Consider the following 22,664-nt stretch of genomic DNA (forward strand, 5'->3'; position numbering starts at 1 on the left):
TAATTTCTGCTGTACAACAAAATGATTCAGTTATACATATATATGTATATACATACATTCTTTTTCATATTCTTTTTTGTTATGGTCTATCATAGTATATTGAATATAGTTCCCCGCACTATATAGTAGGACCTTGTGGTTTATCCATTCCATATATAACAGCCTATATCTGCTAATCTCAACCTCCCACTCATCCTTCCCCCAGCCCCCTCCCCCTGGACAACCTTTAATCTGTTCTCTATGTACATGATTCTGTTTCTGTTTCATAAATGGGTTTATTTGTGTCATATTTTAGATTGCACATGTAAGTAGTATCATATGGTATTTGTCTTTCTGACTTCACTTAGTAGGATAATCTCTAGTTGCATACATGTTGCTACAAATGGCACCATTTCATTCTTTTTAATGGCTGAGTAGTTGTGCATTGTGTATTTGTGCCGCATCTTCTTTATCTGTTCATCTGTCAATGGACATTAAGATTGTTATGTCTTGGCTATTTTGAATAATGCTGCTATGAATATAGGGCTTGCATATATCTTTTTAAATTAGAGTTTTGTCCAGATACATGCCTAGGAGTGGAATTGCTGGATCATTTGGCAACTGTATTTTAGTTTTTTAGGGAACTTCCATAGTGGCTGCACAAACTTACATTCCCACCTACAGTGTGGAGGATTCTTCTGTGCTTTTATTCATTTTGTTGTTTCACTTGCCTTAAAACAAAAACTCACTTAATTGAGTCCCTATTCTTTGCCAGACTCACTTAATTGAGTACCTATTCTTTGCCAGGCACTTTGAAAGAGCTCGTGCTTGGCCTTGCTGAGAGGTTGGCAGGTAAAAATCAGGCATCTGAAATGTGACAGTAAGTTCTGTGATAGAAGTATCCTCAGATGCAGTCAGGCAGCCTCAGGGCTTCCTTGAGTTGAGGCACCTGAACTTGGACTCCGAAGATTAAGGCAAGTCCAGGTTCCCTAGGCAAAAGATAAGAACAAAGCATGAAGTGACCTACTATTGTATGCCAGGGACGTTTAAATGCCCTCTGTGGTGTGAGGCAGGGGGGAGGTAAGTGGTGAGTGGGGCGGGGTGGGGGCGGTAGCCAAGGCCTGCCTGGACTGTGGTATGGATGAAAGGGACGGAATGGAGTTGGAGATTGGTTAGGAGTCAAAGTAGGCGTGACTTGATGACTGATGAGATATGAGTGCTTAAATAGACTAAAAGTCTGGAGGTGTGAATTGCGATTCCTTTTAAACATGTCTAAAATCCTAAGAAGTTAGAAATGTAGTCTATAGTGAGTTCTAGAATCATCCCTTGGTTTTATACTGCTGCTGCGGCTGCTGCTAAGTTGCTTCAGTCGTGTCCGACTCTGTGCGACCCCACAGACGGCAGCCCACCAGGCTCCCCCGTCCCTGGGATTCTCCAGGCAAGGACACTGGAGTGGGTTGCCATTTCTTTCTCCAATGCATGCAAAAAGTGAAAGTGAAGTCGCTCAGTCGTGTCTGACTCTTAGCGACCCCATGGACTGCAGCCCACTAGGCCCCTCCGTCCATGGGATTTTCCAGGCAAGAGGACTGGAGTGGGGTGCCATATGGATAGATAATACCATCTGAGCTGTTAAACATAGGTTGAATATAGAAGCGTTTCCAGATTTTGTGCTTTTCCCAGACCAGTGTTTTCTCTGACAAGGTACTTTATAAGAGAGATGTGTAATTTAACAAACTAAGCATCTAAGCATTGGTGTGCTGATAAGTCGGACTTCCCTATAGCTTAGACAGTAAAGAATCTGCCTGCAATTCTGGAGACCTGGGTTCTGTACCTGGAAGATCCCCTAGAGAAGGAAATGACAGCCCACTCCATTATTGCTGCCTGGAGGATCCCATGGACAGAGGAACCTGGTAGGCTGCAGTCCATGGGGTCGCTGAGTCGGACCCGACTGAGTGACAAACGGGGAGGTGCTGATAAATAGTTAACTACTGGGGTGGGAGTTGGGGGCTGGGAGGAAGAGAACACCCATGTGTATTCTTTGCTGTTTTCTGTGGTATATATTCTCACCATGGTCACTTTCAAGCTTCCAAGACTGGCGTCTCCTGTAGAGCTGGGAAAAGCTGCATGCGCTGGCCTGCAAGCCCGCTGCTGATCGTCACTTACATGTGACCTTGTGGGTTCTCGTCCATGCGTGCGTAGTTCCTTCATGAAATTGTGTTCTTCATAAACTTATGTTTGTTTAAACTTAAACAATGCATTTAGAAGCATGGTATCAAAAGTCAGCCTGCCTGTCTTCACATCTCTGACTGGGGGCAAGTCAGGCAATTAAACTTTCTTATTAATTTGTTCATCAGTAAAATAGTGATAATAAAAGAACCTGGCATGTAGACGCTGAGAAAAAAATGAGATAATCTATGTAAAAAACATTTCTTCCTGTGACCTACATGTAATAAAGCACTCAATCAATGTTCTTATATTTATGTTCTCTCTTTACCCCCTGGGGACAGTAACACAAATGTTAACTGCCTGTTGTGTAAAGTAATGCTGCTTTTAATAGTTTTGGATTGCCATCTTTGCAGCTTCAGAGGAGACCCCAAATGCGACTATCCCAAGATTCAGTGAACAAATCTCGAATTCATCTTAGTGATCAATTTGGCCTCTTTGCAGCTTTAATATTATTGACTCTAAGACAGAGTATGTTTTTATATATAGCAGCTACTTGAATATTTAGTTGATTTCTCTCAGAATCTTTTTTCTTTATTTCTGGGCATTGAGACATAGAAAGACCTTTTATATAAGAACAGGGTACACAGGCAGTTTTGTCTTGAGTACATTACAAAATAAAATGTTTGGCCCTGGTACCCCCTGATACTTCCGAGTATCATTTGATTCTTGAATTCTTTGACCATGCATTCTCGGTTGAATTAGAAAATTCTCTTTTCCTTTAATATTAAACTTGAGTTGAATGGCATCAGAAAATGTAATCCGCAGCACCAAGAAACTTTGTTCTCTTAACTAGCATCCCTTGGGAAACCTTATCAAATCTAGTATTACATTCACATACCTTGGAGTTAGTACACTATCAAACACACAATGAAAAATGGCTTTCTGTTCACTCATTTGGAGAAACACACTAATTTCTGTTACTAATTCATATACTGGGATATACGAAATAAAGTAGCATAATGGGTCTCGTGGCTAAATGTTGTTGGACTTCATGACCCAAAACCTCTAAATCAAAAGCTTAGTAAAACACTAAGCCGTTGGGATTTTCTGCCCTTTTTTTTTCTGTATCCAAGAAGGTTGATTTCTGCAGTGTCAACATGTAATTTTCTCCCTGGCACCAGTCAGACTCAGGCTGTTGGTCAACAGTTTGAGCAGGTCTGGGGGGACTTTGCCGTGTGACTAGCCTGGCCTGGGCACCCATTGCACTTGAGGGACAGTCCCGGGTCCCCTGGTGCTTACCTTTTACCGGGCCCCTCTTCTCTGGGAGGCCTATTTTGATCTGCCTGGTTTTTCTTTTCAGAGAAAACTGAGAAAGCCTTTGGACCAGTAATTCTGCAACTGCTTTAGAGTGCAACATTCCTCAAACAGAACCTGAGTGGAATTCTGTACCTTCACCCTCATCCAATCAGTTGCTAGCTGCTAACAAATCTAACTTCCCATTTTAGCTGGAAAAGATCTTTATTTTAAGCAAAGGACATCAGGAGGAAATAATATGTTTCCACCTCATTTCTCCATCAAGCATTTTCCTGCCCTGTGTACTAATCCCCACAGATACTTGCTGTGAAAGAAGAAAAAAAAAAATGTTCCATATGCCAACTCCCAAGTGTTAGCATTGTCTCACCAAACATTCTATGTTTGCGTCAGCTATTAGAGATTCAGGATATGAGGTGGGTACAAATCAGATTTTGGTGGAGAGGGGGAGGGAGGGAGAGACACAAAGAGAGTGTGTTTTCACTCAGAAGAATTACAAGGAAACCTGGAAAGATGTTGAAATGTTGAGTCAGATCTTCTTTCCGTGGAAGGAGGTGTATGAAACACACCCTGATGATGAACAGCAATTAGCAGTGCATTACTTTCTGGAAAAGACTTCAAACTGGCTGCCCTGCAGGTCAGAGTCAATAAAGACGGAGTTACTAACAATAGCCTGTCTCTCTGCTGAAGCCTTGGACTTAACCCTAACTTCATCAGACCAGAGAAGAGGAGAATAATGCGAACAATGGGAGTCTTGGAGGTTGACTTGGGCTTAATGCTCGGAGGCCGTAAAGGCTGTCAGAGCATTTGATGGATTGGCTCTCACGCCTTAGTCCCCAGTGCAAAGCAGGAACGTTCCTGCCTCTTCTGAGAGGCTTGATGTGCCACCTGGGGTCAGAACTTATCAGCCTGCGGGGCTAATGTTTCAGATGGGGCCAAAGTGCAGTCAATAATTTATACGGAAATTTGTGCTCAGAGTCACAAGGAAAGCACGTTTTGACACAAATTCTTATTGGTTCTAAAAAGAAGTCCAGGTCAACGTCAGGTCTTCCTGCTGACATCATTGCTTGTGTATGAATAATACTTAATGGCAAACTTAACCAAAGAAGAGAATTCAGATCTTCATGGGATATTTCTTTAGTGTTTACCGTGTGAGGCTAAATTTCAGAATCTATAGGTGGATTGGGGAAGGAAACACTGGCAATTTGGAATTTATTAAAAAAGCAAAAGAAAACCACCTCTAGGCTATGATCATAGGACTTTGGAAATCAGCACAGTGTCCATGGGATGTTGGTTTACAGCCTATGAAGTTGAGGTCTGTGGTACTGACTGCTTGGAGAGAAAATGTTAAGGAGTATCACGGGCTGGAAGGGATACAGGAATTAGGTTACAGTTAGATGCCTTGAATCTTTCATCAGGTTTGCAGAAGATACGTCACCCAAAGTTAGCTGAGATGGCTGCGTGTGACTCTGCATGAGTGTGTGTATAGAGCATCTGCCTCCACATAAACACATGTATTTATACACACGGTACATAGACACATACAGCCAAGGAGTGACACCAGCGAGGCTGGTCAATCAATAACCAGCTAAGTTTTGTTCTGCTCCAGCAAAACGATGACTTGCTCCAGTAAGTGCTAACAAAGGCGCTTTTCCGTGCTCTGCTCTCCGAGAGCACTATTAGTCACGCTTCATTAGGCTTGTTTACAGAAAAGAGCTGGTCTCTAAGCACGTTATTGAAATACTTGTAACTCTGTGGGGCTGTTTTCTTCCCTGAGAGATAAGAACTTTGGAATGTGGGGTGGGGGAGGGTGGGAAGACAGCCTCTGACCATTATCATGAAAACTGGTCTTTTCCGCTGGGGTCGGAACGATGAGTTTGCATTTAACCTCTCTCTGCATCCCCAAGAGTCTTGCTGCTGGGCCTGGTTTCTGTTGTCAGGTGGTGGGGACCTTGGATTTTTAGTTTTGATAATTTAGACAGATGTCAGGGGTTCAGTTCACTGTTCTTGAAAACTTGATATGAGATTTCCTTACCCCCAGTCCAGAGATGAGGCTTCAGTGATTTAGATTGCATTTCGTAGTGGCATTATAGCTGGGTGGTGAAATGAGGAAATGTTCACTTTAAATAATGGATATGGTTGGAATGATGACTTTTGATTGGTTGAAACTGGTGGTAGGTCTAGAAATAATAAAACTTAAAAAAAAATGAAGTGTAGTTGATTTACAATGCTGTGTTAATTTCTGCTACATAGCAAAGTGATTGGTTTACATATATATATAATTCTTTTTTTAAAAAAATTCTTTTCCATTATGATTTATCATAGGATATTGTGCCATACTGTAGGACCTTGTTGTGGATCAAAAATAATACAAGTCTTTAATTTGGAATTTGCAGCCCCTAAGATTCTAAGAGACAGATACAGCACATGTACAATAAACCTGGTCACTAGGAATACAGGATAATTAGTGCAGGTGCCCCTGTCTGACAGTGCTTTCTCTGGAAGAGACTCAGGAGGCCTTGCTTGATGCTGGCTGTATTTCCGGAAAGGACATTCTTAGTATGTTCACATCTCCCTCCACCCGGATTACAGGAGAGTCCAGAGGCGAGGAAGCCAGAGTTCATTTGCCGTGTGGCTGTTTTGTGTCAGTGCGCATGTTAATTGCTTTCCATAAATTAAGCGTTCTTTGATACTCATATTATTCCTACTCTGTGGATGGGGAAATGGAGGCTCTGAGAGTTGTAGTTCAAGGTGAAGCAGCTTTGAGCCTGGTGAGTCTGTCTCCAGAGCCATCTCTTCAGAAGTTCAGGCTATTCTATTCTATCCCGCGTGACCCTTATCCTTTCTTTTTTCCCTTGTCCAGTCCTTGCAGTAAAACTGATTGCATTCTGAGCTTGATTAGACTTTATTCCTTCAGTTTCTTTCTTTTATTTTTTAAATTACATTCTGAACCGGAGCCATAATTATGTGGCTTTACTTAGCAGAGGCTGTGGATTACCTCCAACGCTGGCTGCTGGGCATGGCCACGTCCAGGTGAGAACACGGAGGGTCACTGGGAATCCTCCCTCACCCCTTGCCTTTGATTGTGAGGGTGTGGATTTTGCCTTCTCTGACGTCTGCATTCCTTGTTTCCTTTTTATTTGTGCAAAGATGGTGAATTTTAGGTAATACGCAAACTACACCCCCTTGTGTGCCATACACATTAATCAGAGCCTTCCTATTTGCTTACACACACAGAGCCTTCCCGTTTACTTACACGCACGCACACACACAGCCTTCCTGTTTACTTACACACACACAGTTGAGAGAGGCAGTTCCCTGTTTTTCAGCTGCTGTTGTAAATTGCTATTTTAAATTTCAGCAAGTGGAATAGTAGCAGAGTGATCATTTCCAGTCAATGCTGTTGGCCTTTGTAAAGAATGGCTTGTTCAGGGGTTTTGTGATTTACGGGGACACAGCTGGTGGCCAGCAGAGCTGCAGGAACGTGTGCTCTCCTGGGCCCGGTAGAGCTGCAGATGAAAGGGCCCAGAGCTGGCACAAAAGCAAATAAGCGCTCTGGCTTTAAATAAAGCATCATAATTTATATGAAGCCTGGCTCTTCAGTCCCAGGGAGATGCATGCATCAGTAGCAGCTTTTTGATGTGAGTGTAATTGTCGATTGGTTCCCACCGTCTCCTTGTATCTCAAGGACTGGGGGTAGATGGTAAGAAAGTATTTTAAAACGCAGTCCCCAAATCTGCAGTTGTGTTACACAGATTCTGCCAAGCAGTCCACTAGCATTTAAATCTGCTCATCACCCAGATTGATCTGCAAGACGTTTGGGAGGTAGACAGATGATGAAAGGTTTGGGAGAACTGATGCCTCCATAACCCTTTCCTGAGCCAGCCTACCCCCTTTGCCAAATATGTCAGGGTTTTCAGTCTTAGATTTTATTTCCTTTGCATCTTTCTGTTTCATTCATCTCAATGATTACTTTGCCTCCCCTCTTGCTCCTTCTTCTCCTGCTCCTGCCTCAGGGGATCATTGGATGAGACAGACCGCAGTCTGCATCAGGAGCCAGGGGACAGGGCTGGTGTCTGTTGAATTCCTGGCTTCTTGCACCTTTCTTCCCCTTTAACCCCAGAGACCCCTCTTTTAGGGGCAGTGGTGTTGAGGGGAATGTTCTGCCTTCAGGATAGTCTGTCTTTGGTCTGGTTTTGCTGGTCTATTTCCCTGCTTTTCAAGTTGCAGAAACAGCATTTTGGAGATCCTGGCTGTAGAAGTTGTTAGCTGAAAAGATCCTGTAATTAATATTAAGTACAGGAAACTGGGCCTGATGATTTGAAAGGCCTGCATTCTTTCAGTTGCTTATCTTCAGTGGCCCGAGAGGCTGCAAGTGGGAGTGTGTAGAGGCTATTTCCTTCTCCTCCTGGGGGGAAGCTGGCCCTGTGCTGTCTGCGCAGGGCCCCTCCTGCACAGTCTCCGAAAATAACCCTCTTAAAGGAATCATGTGTTAAGAGGTAATAAAATAACAACCATATCCTTATCATGGCTCATTGTAGGCCTCCTTCAGTAAATACTTATCAAATACCTTCCTCAAACTTTGAAGTGCTTTTATTTAAATGAAGAAAATAAATTATTTCCCAACGAGCTAATAATTGAGGCTTGTGAGACTGGATTGGGGGAGGGGAGGCTACTCTGTTACTGTTGGCATTGAACCCTCCTCTTCCCAGGGAGAAAGAGAGGGAGCGGGGAGGCCTGGGGAGAGATGAGACATCATTCTCCTATTCTAATGAGGGAAATTGTGCCTCAGAAAAGGAGAGGCTGCGAGAAACCTGCTGGCACTTGAAGTCATTCATTTAAACCAATACCAGCCTACAGAGGAGGAGGAGAAGTTCAAGTTAAGAACTTTGCCCCAGAAACTCAGAGTGGTGCTATTGCTTACATCCATGTTATCAAGCCTCAAGGGATACCTTACTGAAACATTCCATCAAAGACAAGAAATGAAATCTGTTTGTACGAATGTGTACATATGTGTGTATGTGTGTACATATACTCTGCACATGTACCTGTTCAGTTAATGCATTTAAACTGCTCTAAATGTCTGTCTCAGAGACTGGTTTTTCTGTTCCGTCTCTTCTTTCTCCCTTCTGCCTCTCCCCCTCCTTCATCTTTTATCTTTTTACCTGTTGTGTTTTGGCTGAGCCTTAATGGATCACAGTCTGAAAAGCGTCTTCTTGGGACCTGAAGGGTGGTTTTTGATGCAGCCTACCTAAGTGTTTGTGACTTGCTGCTCATGTTGAAGCAAACTAAGGGGTCTGTCCTCTCCCCACCCCCACAATCCCAACAGTGTCATCACAACCTGTCCTGTCGTCTGTCCCCAAGCTGGGACTTTGCACAGAAACTAGTAGAGAAACTGCCTAAGGAGCACAGGCTGCATGTTTTGGTGTTAATGGCTTCTGTATTTGATCTAAGTGTGTGTGTGTGTGTGTGTGTGTGTATACATATTTAACACTAGTCTCAAGCCATCAAGCACAATGTTGCTTTAGGATGTGTGTGTCTGCCTAACTTAAAAGCAATTCTTTCTGTAGTTGTTACTGATCATATTTAAAGTGACACCTATAAACTATGAAACTTGCTAAAACATAAGCACTAATTATTAAAAGAAGTAAAGCACCTCTTGAGTAAATATTATTTGAACTCCAATGATCTACTGATCTCGAGTGTTTTGATTTTTTTTTTAATTACATTTTGGGCTCTCAAAATTTTTGTGAGTGCTGAAACTTGCGTAATTCTCCGTAGTGAAAATACCGTCATCATCCGTAGGCAGTGCAAGCTTCCATGCAAATATGTGGGGTGGTATTTCTGTGTTCCCCAGGGGTGCCGCACAAAAGCCTTATTCCTGCTCCCTCTTTGTACCCACAAGACTTATTCACAGGCCATTGTGTTTTCTAGAAGTAGAGAAGGATAATGTTTCTAGGCAAGCGAGAAAAGAAAAGCAGTGAGAGCTTCTTTGCGCTGACCAGTCAACTGGATATCGACCACCTGTCTTCACGGGAAAGAAATAGATGGCAGTGAATAAGCGAGAGTCTAGTTTTCCAAGAAGCTCAATGATTTTCCCAAATCAATACAGCTCATCAGGCCTCAGAACAAAGGCTGCAGGGGAGGCGACAGTGATGGAAGTGGCTCTGTGTTCTTTTGTGTATTAAACCATAAGACCCATGGGGAAACAAGGTTTCTTTAGCCAGTGTTTTTGGTTTTTTTTTTTCTTCTTCTTTTTAGAGCTTATTCTATGTATTTTGGGTGGCGGGGGGAACCCTTTCAGGTGTGTTTTTTTTTTTTTTTTAAGATTTCCATAGATTGTATCCTGATGATCAAATGGACTTTTTAAAGAGATAAGCTAGTCCAGCAAGAAAGATACCGTCTTTTAAAATGTAGATTAGAAGCAGCATTTTGCAATTGCTTCTTGGTATTGGTTTAGCATATTTATTTGGATTAAGGTCTTAGATTTTTTTCTTGTTATTTATGGATGGGCTTTAGATGAACCAAAAAGAACTGTCTCAGTATTCAGATTAACCTGTGGCAAATAAAGAATCATAAGTCTCCTCCCGTAAATGAACCTTGTTCCTAATGTCCTGAAAATAACACCAAACCTTGCTAGGAATGCTGAACTGTCATCAGAGAGGTTATAATTAACATAGATAGAGTGGTGCCAACATTTTCCAGTCGTGGACAGAGAACAACTATCCAAACCAGCAGTTTTTAGCCCTTCAGCCCTTTAATCTTTAAGCTCACTGTGCTTTCATAAAGCTGGACATTAACCCCAGGGTGGTGTATCTCTGGGGTTTATGACGGGGGTGTCGCACACTAGGGTATAAAGGGCTTCATTGTGCTTCCCCTTGTTAGTGCTGCCCCGTCTCCCAGCTCCATTGCCTCCACTATTTGTTCAGATAAAGCCCAGTGTTCAGGGTGACTAATTGCAGCACTGTGTTCCAGATGGTTTGATTACAGGATGTGGTTAAAGTGACTCTTCAAACATTCAACCCAGCAGTAGAGCTCTTTAAAAAAAAAAAAAAAAAATTTGAATTTTCTGGCCACGTGACACCTACTTTCCTGGTCCTGATGCTCTGTATATCCTTAGCAGAGGTAATACGAAAACGTCCCTCTGCTCTTTCTCAGGTGCCTTGTTGGCAATCCAATTGTGAATTTAAAATCCACCCCCAAAGTCTGCTTTCCTGTGTAGCTCAGTTGGTAAAGCATCTGCCTGCAATGCGGGAGACCTGGATTCAATGCCAGGGGTCGGGAAGTTCCCCTGGAAGAAGGAAATGGCAACCCACTCCAGTATTCTCGCCTGGAGAATCCCATGGATAGAGGAGCCTGGTGGGCTACAGTTGATGGGATCACAAGAGTCGGACATGACTTAGTGCTATCTTTCTTTCTTTCCAAGAATGATAAATTCCACCTTGACCTTTGAAGAAGACCTACCTATAAGACTGGAAGCTCTGAAGCCGGAAAAATGAACAAGTGTACTAGACAAGACTTGGCTTTTTAAATAGTACCAGTGTTGGACCCAACAAAATCAGCACGACAAAATATGAGAGGGAGGGGATTCAGTACAGAGGAGAGGTGATAATTGTTACCTTGTATAGGAGTCACATTGTCTGCAAAGAGTAATGTGATATCCTGAATGTATGAACTTTATCCTGGACTTAGGAAACAGCAGATTGTGGCAGTTTTATTGTCACTCATGTTTTCTCCTAGGGGAGAAAAAAACATTATATATATATATATACATACACACACACATACATTCACACACAGAAGCAAAGAAATGTATAAACTTAAAAAGATGGTGCCATAAATGGTTCTATGTTGGTGTTATTGCAGTGACGTTCCTGTTTTCCGCACAAGTGCACGCTCTGGTCGTCCAGATGTGGCAGTCTGAATAAGAGGGCCAAGAAACGATGTCAGAGACCAAATTTGGCATCTGCACTGCTTGGCAAAGACTTCTGTCCCAGGGATGAGGCACTTTAAAGACTGCGAGAGTCTTTAAATTGTAATATAAACAGAGTTTGGCTGATCCACTGGGAAATCAGGCATTTGCCCAGTTATTGAGGAAGCATCTTCACAAATACCAGAAACAGTAATTCATAAACCACATTTATAACATCTTCAGAGCAAAATCTCTCCACAGAGAATTCCCATGATCTTTAAACTAGTGGGAGACGATACTTATTGAAAAAGTATGGGAATCGTGAAAAGAAGACACTAGGTAGCATTCAGATCTAGATTTTCTTCAGTCATCACCTGGTAGTCTCTGGGGGTTGAATGCACTCCCTCCGCGGGCTGGGCACTGCTCCTGTTTTCAAGGAATGGAGTCTGGTTGGAAGAGACAGGCCTCTTGTGTATATGAGTGGAGTAAGTTGTTAAAGGGACCGTGTAGTTTAAGTTAAAACAGTCTGAGCAGTATTCAAACAGTAAGAGTTTATTTGCCACTCATCTAGTGTGGACTGAATTCAGTGTTCCTATAGGACGGGGGTTCTCCTTGTCATAAGTTCCTAGCTAAAGGAGACTCTCCCATCCTCTTGTGACCTTCAGAGTCACCGTGGTCTCTGTCCCAGCCAGCCAGGAAGGTGAAGAAATCAGAAGAATGTGCGTGGGAGATTCTTCTGGTCTAGTCCTAGCAGTGGTGCCTATCAGTTCATTTGCCTTTTATAGAACTGAGGGACAGGGCCCTAATCTAACCCATAGGGAGGCTGAAAAAGCTGCTGGCACTGGACACAGAGGGCAACCATGGATTCTGGGGGGCATCCACTGGGGAGAGCATTTGGATGGAATGTAGTGGGGACCCAGGAGGAAGTGGCCATTTTTGAATGGTGTACAAGGTCTTTGTGTCTGGAGAGAATTCGTGGAAGAGCCAACGTTAGACTTGGTCTCTCTGTGTTAAATCACTTCAGTAGTGTCTGACTCTCTGCGACCCTGTGAATTGTAGCAGGCTCGTCTGTCCATGGGATTCACCTGGAGTGGATTGCCATGCCCTCCTCCAGGAGACCTTCCCCACGTAAGGATCTAACCTGTGCCTCTTATGACTTTTGCATTGGCATGTGGGTTCTTTACCACTAGCCCTACCTGGGAAGCCCAGTCTCTGGTTCTAATTTATTAGAAGCCTTAACTTGCCTTGAGAATGTGGATGAGTCCATTGTTAAAGATTCCCCACCCCCCCCCCCCCCCGCACCCCGCCCCAGGGCAGTTAAAAATGTGGTATCAAGAATGATTGAAGACACTCGCTTATGCTGGAGGGGAAACAAAGAGGACAACCGGAGGGGAAGGGAGTGTTGACATGGTCGTTGTCCTTGCGTGGCTGAAAGGCTGTCAAGGGGACTGTCTGGAGGGTATCAGAAGGCACAGCCAGGACCTAGGTGTTCAAAGACAGATTTTAGTTCAGAGCCAGGAGCATCTTTCTAACAAGATGACTAAAAACTAATGGGACCGCCCTGGATACCAGTGGGAGCTTCTCCGGCCCCTCTCCCCTGCCCATTTAGAGTTGAAGCAGGAGGGAAAGGGACACAGATATGAGGGCCTTGTGCCACCCATTGGCCTTTCACCCTCAGTACCTTGTGACCTATAGGTTTCCACTCTTATTATCAACTTCGCTTTCCACATCACTAGTCAGATTCCCAAAGCAAGTCCTTGTTTAGTCATCCTCTGCTTCAGTTACCTAGAGCAGTCAGATGAGGCCACGGTTAGGATTACTGGTCTAGGAGCCTAGTTGCCTAAGACTTCCCTCTGAACAGGAACTTCAGGCAGAGCAGTTACTGTGAAAGTCTCGTGCTGGGTCTAGTTGAAGAAGATGGGGTAAGGGACCTACTTTTAGTTTGGGTAATATGCTAACTATACTTCCACTTCTGGACTAGCAGGTATGCTTATGTGCTGTTTGCAGACTTTTAAAAGTATAAAGTCTGGATGCAGTTACAGGCAACCTATGGCTGATTCCATAGCCCTAAATAGATTCCTAGTGTTGTATATACCCTGTAGATGTACAATAAATGCTTAATGGGCCTGACCATCTCTCTGGGATCACTTAACTGCTAAGTATTGACAAGAGGAGATAATAGAATGCCGTGAATGTGGAATCCTTAGGGGATCTCGGGGCTCTTTTGGCTTGTAGAGGTAGGGAAGGGGTTCATGTTATAGAACGCAGATCACCTTCTTATTAAAGTGTCTTGTAGTGGTAATGCTTTGTGGGGGTGGCAGCTCAGATTGTGCATTAGGGTCTAAGACATACCCTTTAATACAAGGAAGAAAACTCTATGTGGGAAGCTCACCCAAACCACCCATTGCTCTTTTCAGCTTTGTTTTTACTTCATTGGTAGTAATCTTAAGATATTTCTCAAATGTAAAGTATTACAGGGCAGGCATTATTAGCATTTTGAGAAAAACCATGCCCAGTCTGTGGGTGGGAAAAATGAAAGTAAAAGTGTTAGCTTGCTCAGTTGTGTCCAACTCTTTGGGACCCCATGGACTGTAGCCCACCAGGTTCCTCTATCTATGGGATTCTCCAGGCAAGAATACTGGAGTTGTAGCCATTCTCTTCTCCAGGGGAATCATCCCAACCCAGGGATTGAACCCAGGTCTCCTGCATTGCAGGCAGATTGTTTACATCTGAGCCACCAGGGAAGCCCTATGTGGGTAGGAAGGGAAGCTGATAAATCTGGTGGGATACTTGAGAAGATAAAGATGAAAAGGACTTGTACAGAGTGTCCCCAGCACCTGACAAATTAGCAAGATGTTTGAAAGAATAAATGTGCAGTAAAATGAACTCTTTTGCAATAAGTGTACCTTTATTTTTAGTTTATGTGAGAAAAATAACCATGCCCAGATTTATAAAATTTGAACTTTTAAAGGACTCATTTTCACAAAAGTATAGTCTGTTTTGTATCACCACGGGTTAGAAAGTGTTCAAGATGTCCTGACTTCGAAAAGATAAGTCCTTTATATGTTTTTTTAGAGCTCAACACTACCTTTGTACTTGGCCCCTCACAATAGGATGTTGTCTGAACATAGACTTCCTGACAAACAGTACGCTTTGTAGTTTATATGAGAAGCGTTCCTTAAGCCCTCATTCCCATACAGAGCAGATTGGGCTGCATAAACATGTGCATGCTTGTATTCCGCACGTGAATTCTAGGCTGACATAAATATTCCATGACATTGTGAAGTGGATTGTGCATATAACGGAAAAAATAGACCAAACACCTGTATTTAATTAGAGAAACTATTCAGATCTTCCCGGGATTAGAGCATTTATTTTGAGCATCTTTTAAAATATGGAGGGATTCTAGGAAAATTAGCCTAACTTATTGAGGCCCTTTTAGGTGGAAAATTGACATTTTTAAAAAGAATTTTATTCCCACCAAGTGCTAATAATGGTGATTGTTACTTGTACTTAGACACGTGTGGCGTCTAGAAATAGTATCAGGCGATGGGAACAGTTTTGCAGTGTGGAAGTTGTTTCGCCTGTGATAGCTTCACTCGATAACCCCACACACTCAGTGATTAGCTTCTGCATATTGGGGTTCCGTCCTTCTCTCCGGCTCCCGCGTTTCCCTTTGTCCTGTTCCAAGACCAGGAATTCGATGCTGAGGGTGGTGTGCAGGCTGCTGTGCTTCGTGGAGCAACTCTGCGTGGGTCGTGGTGGGAAACTCAGCACGGCCACGTGGACAGTAGCCTTTCATCACACGGACCAGCCCGCATTGATTTACGGAGCTCGGCAGCCCTCTGTCCCCAAGAGAACCCCGGCTTGGGGAGCGTGCCCCCGCCTTGCGGACGGTCCACCGCTGCGGCAGCCTGGGCGCCTCCTCTTCGCCCGGCGGTACTCCTGTATCCCCAGCCTTTGCTCCGGGCGGCCGCCCTCGGCTCAGCCAATGAGACGCTGGCGTTCCCCGCAGGCGCCGGCCAATCCACGGCCAGCATTTGCTGGAAACGCGAAACCCTTTGGGGAAAAGCAATAACAAAAGCCTTTCACTGCAGACAAATGTTAAGTGTCTGTGCAGACTTTTCCTGTTTTTAATTTTATTACTGTAAGAAAGGAGGGTTTGTTGTTTCTTTCATGTTTCCTTTCAAGCAATTTTAATTATACATTTGCGCTACATCAGGGACTCAGGAACGCAGTGATTCAGCCTATTGCATCTAAAGCTAAAATGCAGTAACCTTCTGGCAATACAGATATATTCCTGCACTGTAAATATAGCTGACATGCTAAAGAATTTTAAGCAGCTGCAAAGGTCTTTGACACCACACACAGTGCCCCAGAGAGCAGATGATGAGAAAACCAGCTCCGTCTTCCCCTTCGCCTTGTCTCCACCCCCTCCCTTTTCCTGAAGGGTTGTGCTCATAAAGAATCCTTTCCTCCAATTGTTCTGTCTTGTGCACATTTTTACCAAATGCCTAATTACCGTTGACTCTCATCTCAATAAGCATTTTTATACTCAATGACTTGAGTGTTTTTTTTTTTTTCCTGTGAAGGAATTAGAATGGAATCAACTATGATTTGAGGAAATGCTTTATTTTCCTTCATGTAACTCCCCCTCCCACCACCACCACCACCATTTATATAGTGAGTAAATTCAGCTGTCACAAGACCATATGGGAAATAATTTTTAAATCTCTTTTTTGGGCTTTTGAAAGAAATCCTTTCTTCCCCACTACTTGAGTCCCAACTATCCAAATATTTTACCTGCTATTAAAGACATGCCCAAGGAAATGAGTCTTACCTTGTGAGGTGTCCCTTACCACAAAGGAGTTCAATGAAAGTTCTCTGCAGAATTCAAATGGCAGTGAGCAAGTGTGTAAACCAGCTAGAAATAGACTTTGAATATTGTCCCTTGGTGTTTCCAAGGAAAAAGGGAGATTAGTGGTTTATAGAAAATAAGACACACTTACTTTATTTCTCTACCCAAATAGTTTATATATGTCTCAAAAGCAAAATCTACCTCCTTTTAATGTGTGCTTTTAAAGAAATGAGTTTTTTGTTTTTTTTTTTAAGGCACTTGTCCTCTGGAGAAATAAAGAGGATGTCATATTTTGTTTCCCTATGACATTTGGTATACCAAGTGCATTTAAGTTTAGTAATTCACAGATGCAGTGCTAAGTTAAATTGTCTGTCTGCAAAGCAGTTGGGAACAGCAGAATGGCTTGCAGGAAACAAGTGTGTTGGTTTTGAGGGTTGTTTTTTTTTTTTCCTTATCCTCTGTGGCAAATGCTTACTAAAGTTGATTCTAAAGATAACCCCAAGAGCAAACCTATTGTGTACATATATTTTCCTAAGAGGGCTATTTTAGGAGTCCTTAATATGAAACAAGACCAAACAGTGAAATAGATACCATACTAAGGCTAATTCTTGTCTCAGAAAGCCAGAGAGGAGAGGATTAGGAAAAAGAAATCATAGCTGATTGTCTCCTATCTGAACTCGCAAGCTCCCTCTTTCCCTGCCTCTAGACCTCTTTTTGTGCACGCACAGCATTTTTTCCCCTAAATAAAAATCACCATTATTTTATATTGTTGAATTGGAAACAAAACCGATTCCTTTCAGCCACTTTCTGTTTTAAGCACTGGTAACTGGCGCTTAGTTTTTGTTGGCTGCTTGCCAAACGAAAGCAATTATGTGTAATAATAGAAAAATTAAGAGGTGAGTGTTGCTGTTTTACAGCAGGACATGGCAAAAACCATTTCCTTCTGTCAGCAGTATCTTGATTACCCTCTCACACACAGCCTAACCCTTTTGTACCACACAAGTATACTCATGAACACACACACACACACGATTTCCTGTGGGTTTTTGCTTGAGGTCACTGAAACCAGAAAGAGGAAGAATGCAAACCACAGCTTTTGAAAGCAAATGAGAATAGAGCTTTGCTGGTAAAAAGAATAGTAATAATAAATGAACTGGAAATAGGGTAATTTGTGCTAACCTTGGTCCTTCTTCACTCCCCACTCCTGCAGGTGTCTTAGTGGTCAATGTCACGTGGAGGAACAAGACTTACGTAGGGACCTTACTGGACTGCACCAAACACGACTGGGCCCCGCCCAGGTAGGCACGGGGCCTTTGATTTCAGCCTCTGTCCTTCTCGCCTCCTTCCTCTTCTTCCCCTCCTTCTCTTTGCAAGGAAACTGCAGAGAGATATGAATAATACTTGAAAGTCAATTTTGAATTGAAACCAAGCCAAAGAGCAATGAGCAGTTCAGGATTGAACACAATAAAATGCAGGTGCCACATTGCTTGTTATTAGGGTGATCACTACTTCCTGCCCCTGCTCTATCTCCTCTGTTTTCTTTTTGTCCTCACGGGAATTGGAACTGCATTGGAAACTTAGCTACCTGAGCTGGTTTTCTGGGGAAGAACATAAGCCATGGGTAGCCTGGTCTGTCATAGGTATTGAAACTGTCCGTGGAAGAATTGGGTGTCTTTTCCTCACCCGGGCCCCGCCCTCAAGCTGCTGGGGTGTTGACTGCTCTTTACTGCATTGCATGCCTTGTGATTTCACCTGGCTCCTTTGGAAATGCTCGTTTTGATGGCTGTTACTTGCTTCCCTAGGTTCTGCGAGTCACCAACCAGCGACCTGGAGATGAGAGGGGGCCGCGGCCGAGGGAAAAGAGCCAGGTCTACCGCAGCGGCCCCAGGCTCGGAGGCCAGCTTTGCGGAGTCCAGAGGACTGCAGAACAAGAACAGAGGGGGTGCCAATGGGAAGGGGAGGCGGGGCAGCCTCAACGCCAGCGGGCGGAGGACACCCCCGAATTGTGCTGCTGAGGACATCAAAGCCAGCCCCTCCTCCACCAACAAAAGGAAAAACAAGCCTCCAATGGAGCTAGACCTGAACTCCAGCTCTGAGGACAGTAAGCCTGGGAAGCGTGTCCGCACGAATTCCAGAAGCACTCCCACCACCCCTCAAGGGAAACCAGAGGCGACTTTTTTGGACCAGGGCTGTTCTTCTCCCGTGTTGATTGATTGTCCCCACCCAAACTGCAACAAAAAGTACAAGCACATCAACGGCCTCAGGTACCACCAGGCTCATGCCCACTTAGACCCAGAGAACAAGCTGGAGTTCGAGCCAGATAGTGAGGACAAGATCTCAGACTGCGAGGAGGCCTTGAGCAATGTGGCGCTGGAATGCAGCGAGCCAAGCACAAGTGTATCAGCTTATGAGCAGGTGAAGGCGCCGGTGTCCCCTGGCTCAGGGAACCCCCCCGGCACCCCCAAGGGAAAGAGAGAGCTCCTGAGCAACGGCCCAGGTTCTGTTATTGGATCGAAGGCTGGGAAGAATTCTGGCAAAAAGAAGGGTCTTAACAATGACCTCAACAATCTTCCAGTCATCTCCAACATGACAGCCACCTTAGACAGCTGCTCAGCAGTGGACGGCAGTTTGACTGTGGAAATGCCGAAACTGGAAGCAGAAGGATTAATTGACAAGAAAACCTTGGGAGAGAAAGAAAAGGGCAAAAAAGCCAGCAATTGCAAAATGGACAAAAACCTCTCTAAACTTAAAACTGCCCGGCCCATTGCCCCTGCCCCGGCTCCCACACCCCCACAGCTAATCGCTATTCCCACTGCAGCCTTTCCAAGCACCACTACGGGGACCATACCCGGACTGACCACAGTTGTTCAGGCCACACCAAAGAGTCCTCCGTTAAAACCCATTCAGCCAAAGCCCACAATTATGGGGGAGCCCATCACCGTGAACCCAGCCCTCGTGTCGCTCAAGGACAAAAAGAAAAAGGAGAAGCGAAAGCTGAAGGACAAAGAAGGGAAAGACACGGGGAGCCCGAAAATGGATGCGAAGCTGGGCAAACTAGAGGATGCCAAGGGCACTGGGAAAGATTTATCTGGACATTTTTTAAAGGACCATCTCAGCAAGAATGAAGGGCTGGCAAATGGACTATCCGAGTCTCAAGAGAGTCGGATGGCTAGTATCAAAGCCGAGGCTGATAAGGTTTACACTTTTACAGACAACGCTCCCAGCCCTTCCATCGGGAGTGCCTCAAGGATGGAGTGCAGCACTTTGGTGAACGGACAGGCACCCATGGCCCCGCTGCATGTGCTGACCCAGAATGGGGCCGAGAGTTCCGCGGCCAAGACAAGCAGCCCCGCCTACTCAGACATCTCCGATGCTGCTGATGACGGTGGTTCTGACAGCAGGTCAGAGGGCGTGAGGTCAAAGACCAGTTCCCCATCAGATATACTCTCTAGTAAGGACGGCGCTGTGAAAGGGCATTCTTCAACGACAGCACAATCATCTCAAATGAAAGAGCCCCACTCCCCCTATTACCATGGCTACGATCCTTATTATTCCCCCAGCTACATGCACCCTGGGCAAGTGGGCGCCCCTGTAGGTGGGAACGGCGGGAGCACACAGGGCATGAAGATCAAGAAGGAGTCCGAGGAAGAGGCGGACAAGAAAGACAAGGCAGAGCAGCTCGAGGCTAAGAAAGTGGACCATAATCCTGCATCCTTACAGCCTCAGCACCAGTCGGTAATCACCCAGAGACACCCGGCCCTGGCTCAGTCACTGTATTACGGCCAGTATGCCTACGGGCTCTATATGGACCAGAAGTCTCTCATGGCCACCAGCCCTGCCTATAGACAGCACTATGAGAAGTACTATGAGGACCAGAGGCTGGCAGAGCAGAAACTGGCCCAAACTGGGAGAGGAGACTGTGAAAGGAAAAACGAGCTCCCTTTGAAAGAGCTGGGCAAGGAGGACAGTAAACAGAAAAACATGCCATCGGCCACAGTCTCAAAAGCTCCCTCTACTCCGGAGCCTAACAAAAACCATTCTAAACTAGGGCCGTCAGTGCCTAATAAAACTGAGGAGACAGGTAAATCGCAGCTTCTCTCCAGTCACCAGCAGCAGCTTCAGGCCGACAGCTTCAAAGCTAAGCAGATGGAAAACCACCAGCTTATTAAGGAGGCTGTAGAAATGAAATCTGTCATGGACTCTATGAAGCAGACAGGTGTAGACCCAACCTCGAGATTTAAACAAGTAAGATTGGGGAGCGTGGCCCCCACAGGGAGAGTGCAGCCTGCGACTTGTACATGGCTGGTCTCAATCTGGTTAAGAGTTCTTCACAGGAAATCAACCAAGGGTTCCTTAGGCTGGATTTCTCTTCTCTTGAAAAGTGTTTTAAGTGATTCTCTCAGGATTTCTTGTGTACCTCTGAAATGTACATTGCTCACTATTTCCTTGTCATGTTGTGTAGTAAAAAGAACCTTGGCCGTGTGCTTTGCAGATTCATGTTCCCTACCACTGACTGACTCTGATGAAGTCCCTTATTGTCTTACTGAGTCCAGAGTGGGGGAATTCTACCCTGTGGTGGCTGAGGTCCCTTCTAACTCTAAGATTCTGAGTCTGAGAACTCAAATAATTTGTTATTTTACATTTCCAAATTTATTTTGGCGGCATCTGGGAATATTAAGACACAGGGTCCTTAAATTCACATTTCCTACTTATCTTTTTAATGAAACTCGGAGTGTCTTGAGCTGTCTAGACTTCTGTTTCATGCTCTATGTTAAGGGCCTCAAAGCAGGACTCAGTGCCTCTTGCTTGTGAGGAGAGTGAGGAGATAGGGGGATGGGCCTCAGGCAGTCATCCCAGAGCCCCGCGGTCGGCCAGCCTGAGGTTAAATGTGCCGACACCTGAAAATCGGTCACCGTGAAACCACACGCGCTAGCATTTTCTGTCACAATTCAGACATCCTGACTCAACTGTAGTCCCAGAAGTATTAATTCTGGTATTTCCCAGCACCCCAGCCCTCACTTAGAGGCAGCATATAGAGGTCCCCGGTGAATCAGAGCAACAGAATCCTTTCTTCATACTTATTTCTGCCCCAAAGTTGGCCCTTAACCCTAAGCACCCAGTGGGTTTGTAGCATGAATGGGATGGGTTACAGGGGAGCCACAAAGACCATTTTAAAGACCCTCAGTTTCTCCACTTCTGGAGTCGAATCAGGCTGTGACATCACAGGGCTGCATTAGATCTGTACAATTGGGGGAGGGGGCATGTTATGGATGCTTTTGTTTCCTAGTAGTAAAGCCATGATGTGTGGTGTTAATTTTTAATTTTGTTTTGATTAATGAAACGATCTGGTTTCTAGTCAGCCTTGGCTGCAGTAGATGAAGAAAGTATATTAGGAAACCAACCCCTCTAAATGATGTTAATTGATATAATTACTTAAACTATATTAAAACTTAAACAGTAGGTAAAACTTCAGCTTGAGTTTTTTATATTCTTTTTACCTATGTAAGATAGTAAGGGAAAAATGAGAGTTAGATTGAGTATGTGTGGGGGTGTTATTTAATGTTAAGAATTGACATTAACACCCCAGCTCTGAATTCCAGCCAAGCTAAGTTTTGAAGCCCAGCTCCACAAACTGGGCAGCAGTGTGACCATGATGCTACTTGAGTTTTAAGAGCTTTGCTTTTGTCTTCTGTAAAAGAGATTATTAATCATGCCAGCCTTAGACATCATTCCTTCATAAGAGGAGGCAGTAAAGCTCACAGTGTAAGCATATAAGTAAATGTTACCTCTGTATTAGAGGTAATAGTAATAATGCTGTCATGGTGATGAATGAATTTTTCTTAAAAATGTTAATTTAATTTTAATAAGTCTTTTTTCCAAAACCAGGATCCAGATACAAGGACATGGCATCATTATGTGTACCAACCCAAATACCTGGATCCACAAAAGTCAGAAGAACTTGATAGAGAAAAGAAATTAAAAGAGGATAGTCCCAGAAAAACCCCCAACAAAGAGAGTGGTGTGTCTAGCCTTCCTGTATCGTTAACAAGCATCAAAGAGGAGCCCAAAGAGGTCAAACGTCCTGATTCTCAGTCCTTGGATGAAGGCAAACTGAAAAATGATGATCGGAAGACTCCCGTGAACTGGAAGGACTCTCGGGGAACCAGAGTGGCTGTCTCCTCGCCCATGAGTCAGCATCAGTCCTACATACAGTACTTGCATGCTTATCCTTACCCGCAGATGTATGACCCCAGCCACCCTGCATACCGGGCTGTTTCTCCCGTCCTAATGCACAGTTACCCTGGTACGTGTCATGGGTTCTCACTGTATTGGAGGGAAGAGGCTGTGTTCAAGTACTAGCTGTTTTAAAATTCTGGATAAATTAGAGGCTTCAAGAGTGACATTGTTTGGCTTGTTTTTAATGCTATTTAAAGATGT

At 44.3% G+C, this 22,664-nt stretch overlaps 1 protein-coding gene across 6 annotated transcripts in view; it reads left to right on the forward strand.

The window, feature by feature from the left end:
• ZNF608 (zinc finger protein 608) overlaps positions 1-22,664 on the forward strand; it is a 104,776-nt gene that overhangs the window by 76,816 nt on the left and 5,296 nt on the right. For all 6 annotated transcript variants that reach the window (XM_070465094.1, XM_070465097.1, XM_070465093.1 and 3 more), the window contains 3 exons: positions 17,437-17,524; positions 18,029-20,471; positions 22,113-22,530. In XM_070465094.1, coding sequence (XP_070321195.1) covers positions 17,437-17,524; positions 18,029-20,471; positions 22,113-22,530 — 2,949 coding nt within the window. The remainder of the gene's footprint in view (positions 1-17,436; positions 17,525-18,028; positions 20,472-22,112; positions 22,531-22,664) is intronic.

The sequence above is a fragment of the Odocoileus virginianus genome, chromosome 3, assembly GCF_023699985.2.
Source record: "Odocoileus virginianus isolate 20LAN1187 ecotype Illinois chromosome 3, Ovbor_1.2, whole genome shotgun sequence".
Classification (NCBI taxonomy): Eukaryota; Metazoa; Chordata; class Mammalia; order Artiodactyla; family Cervidae; genus Odocoileus; species Odocoileus virginianus.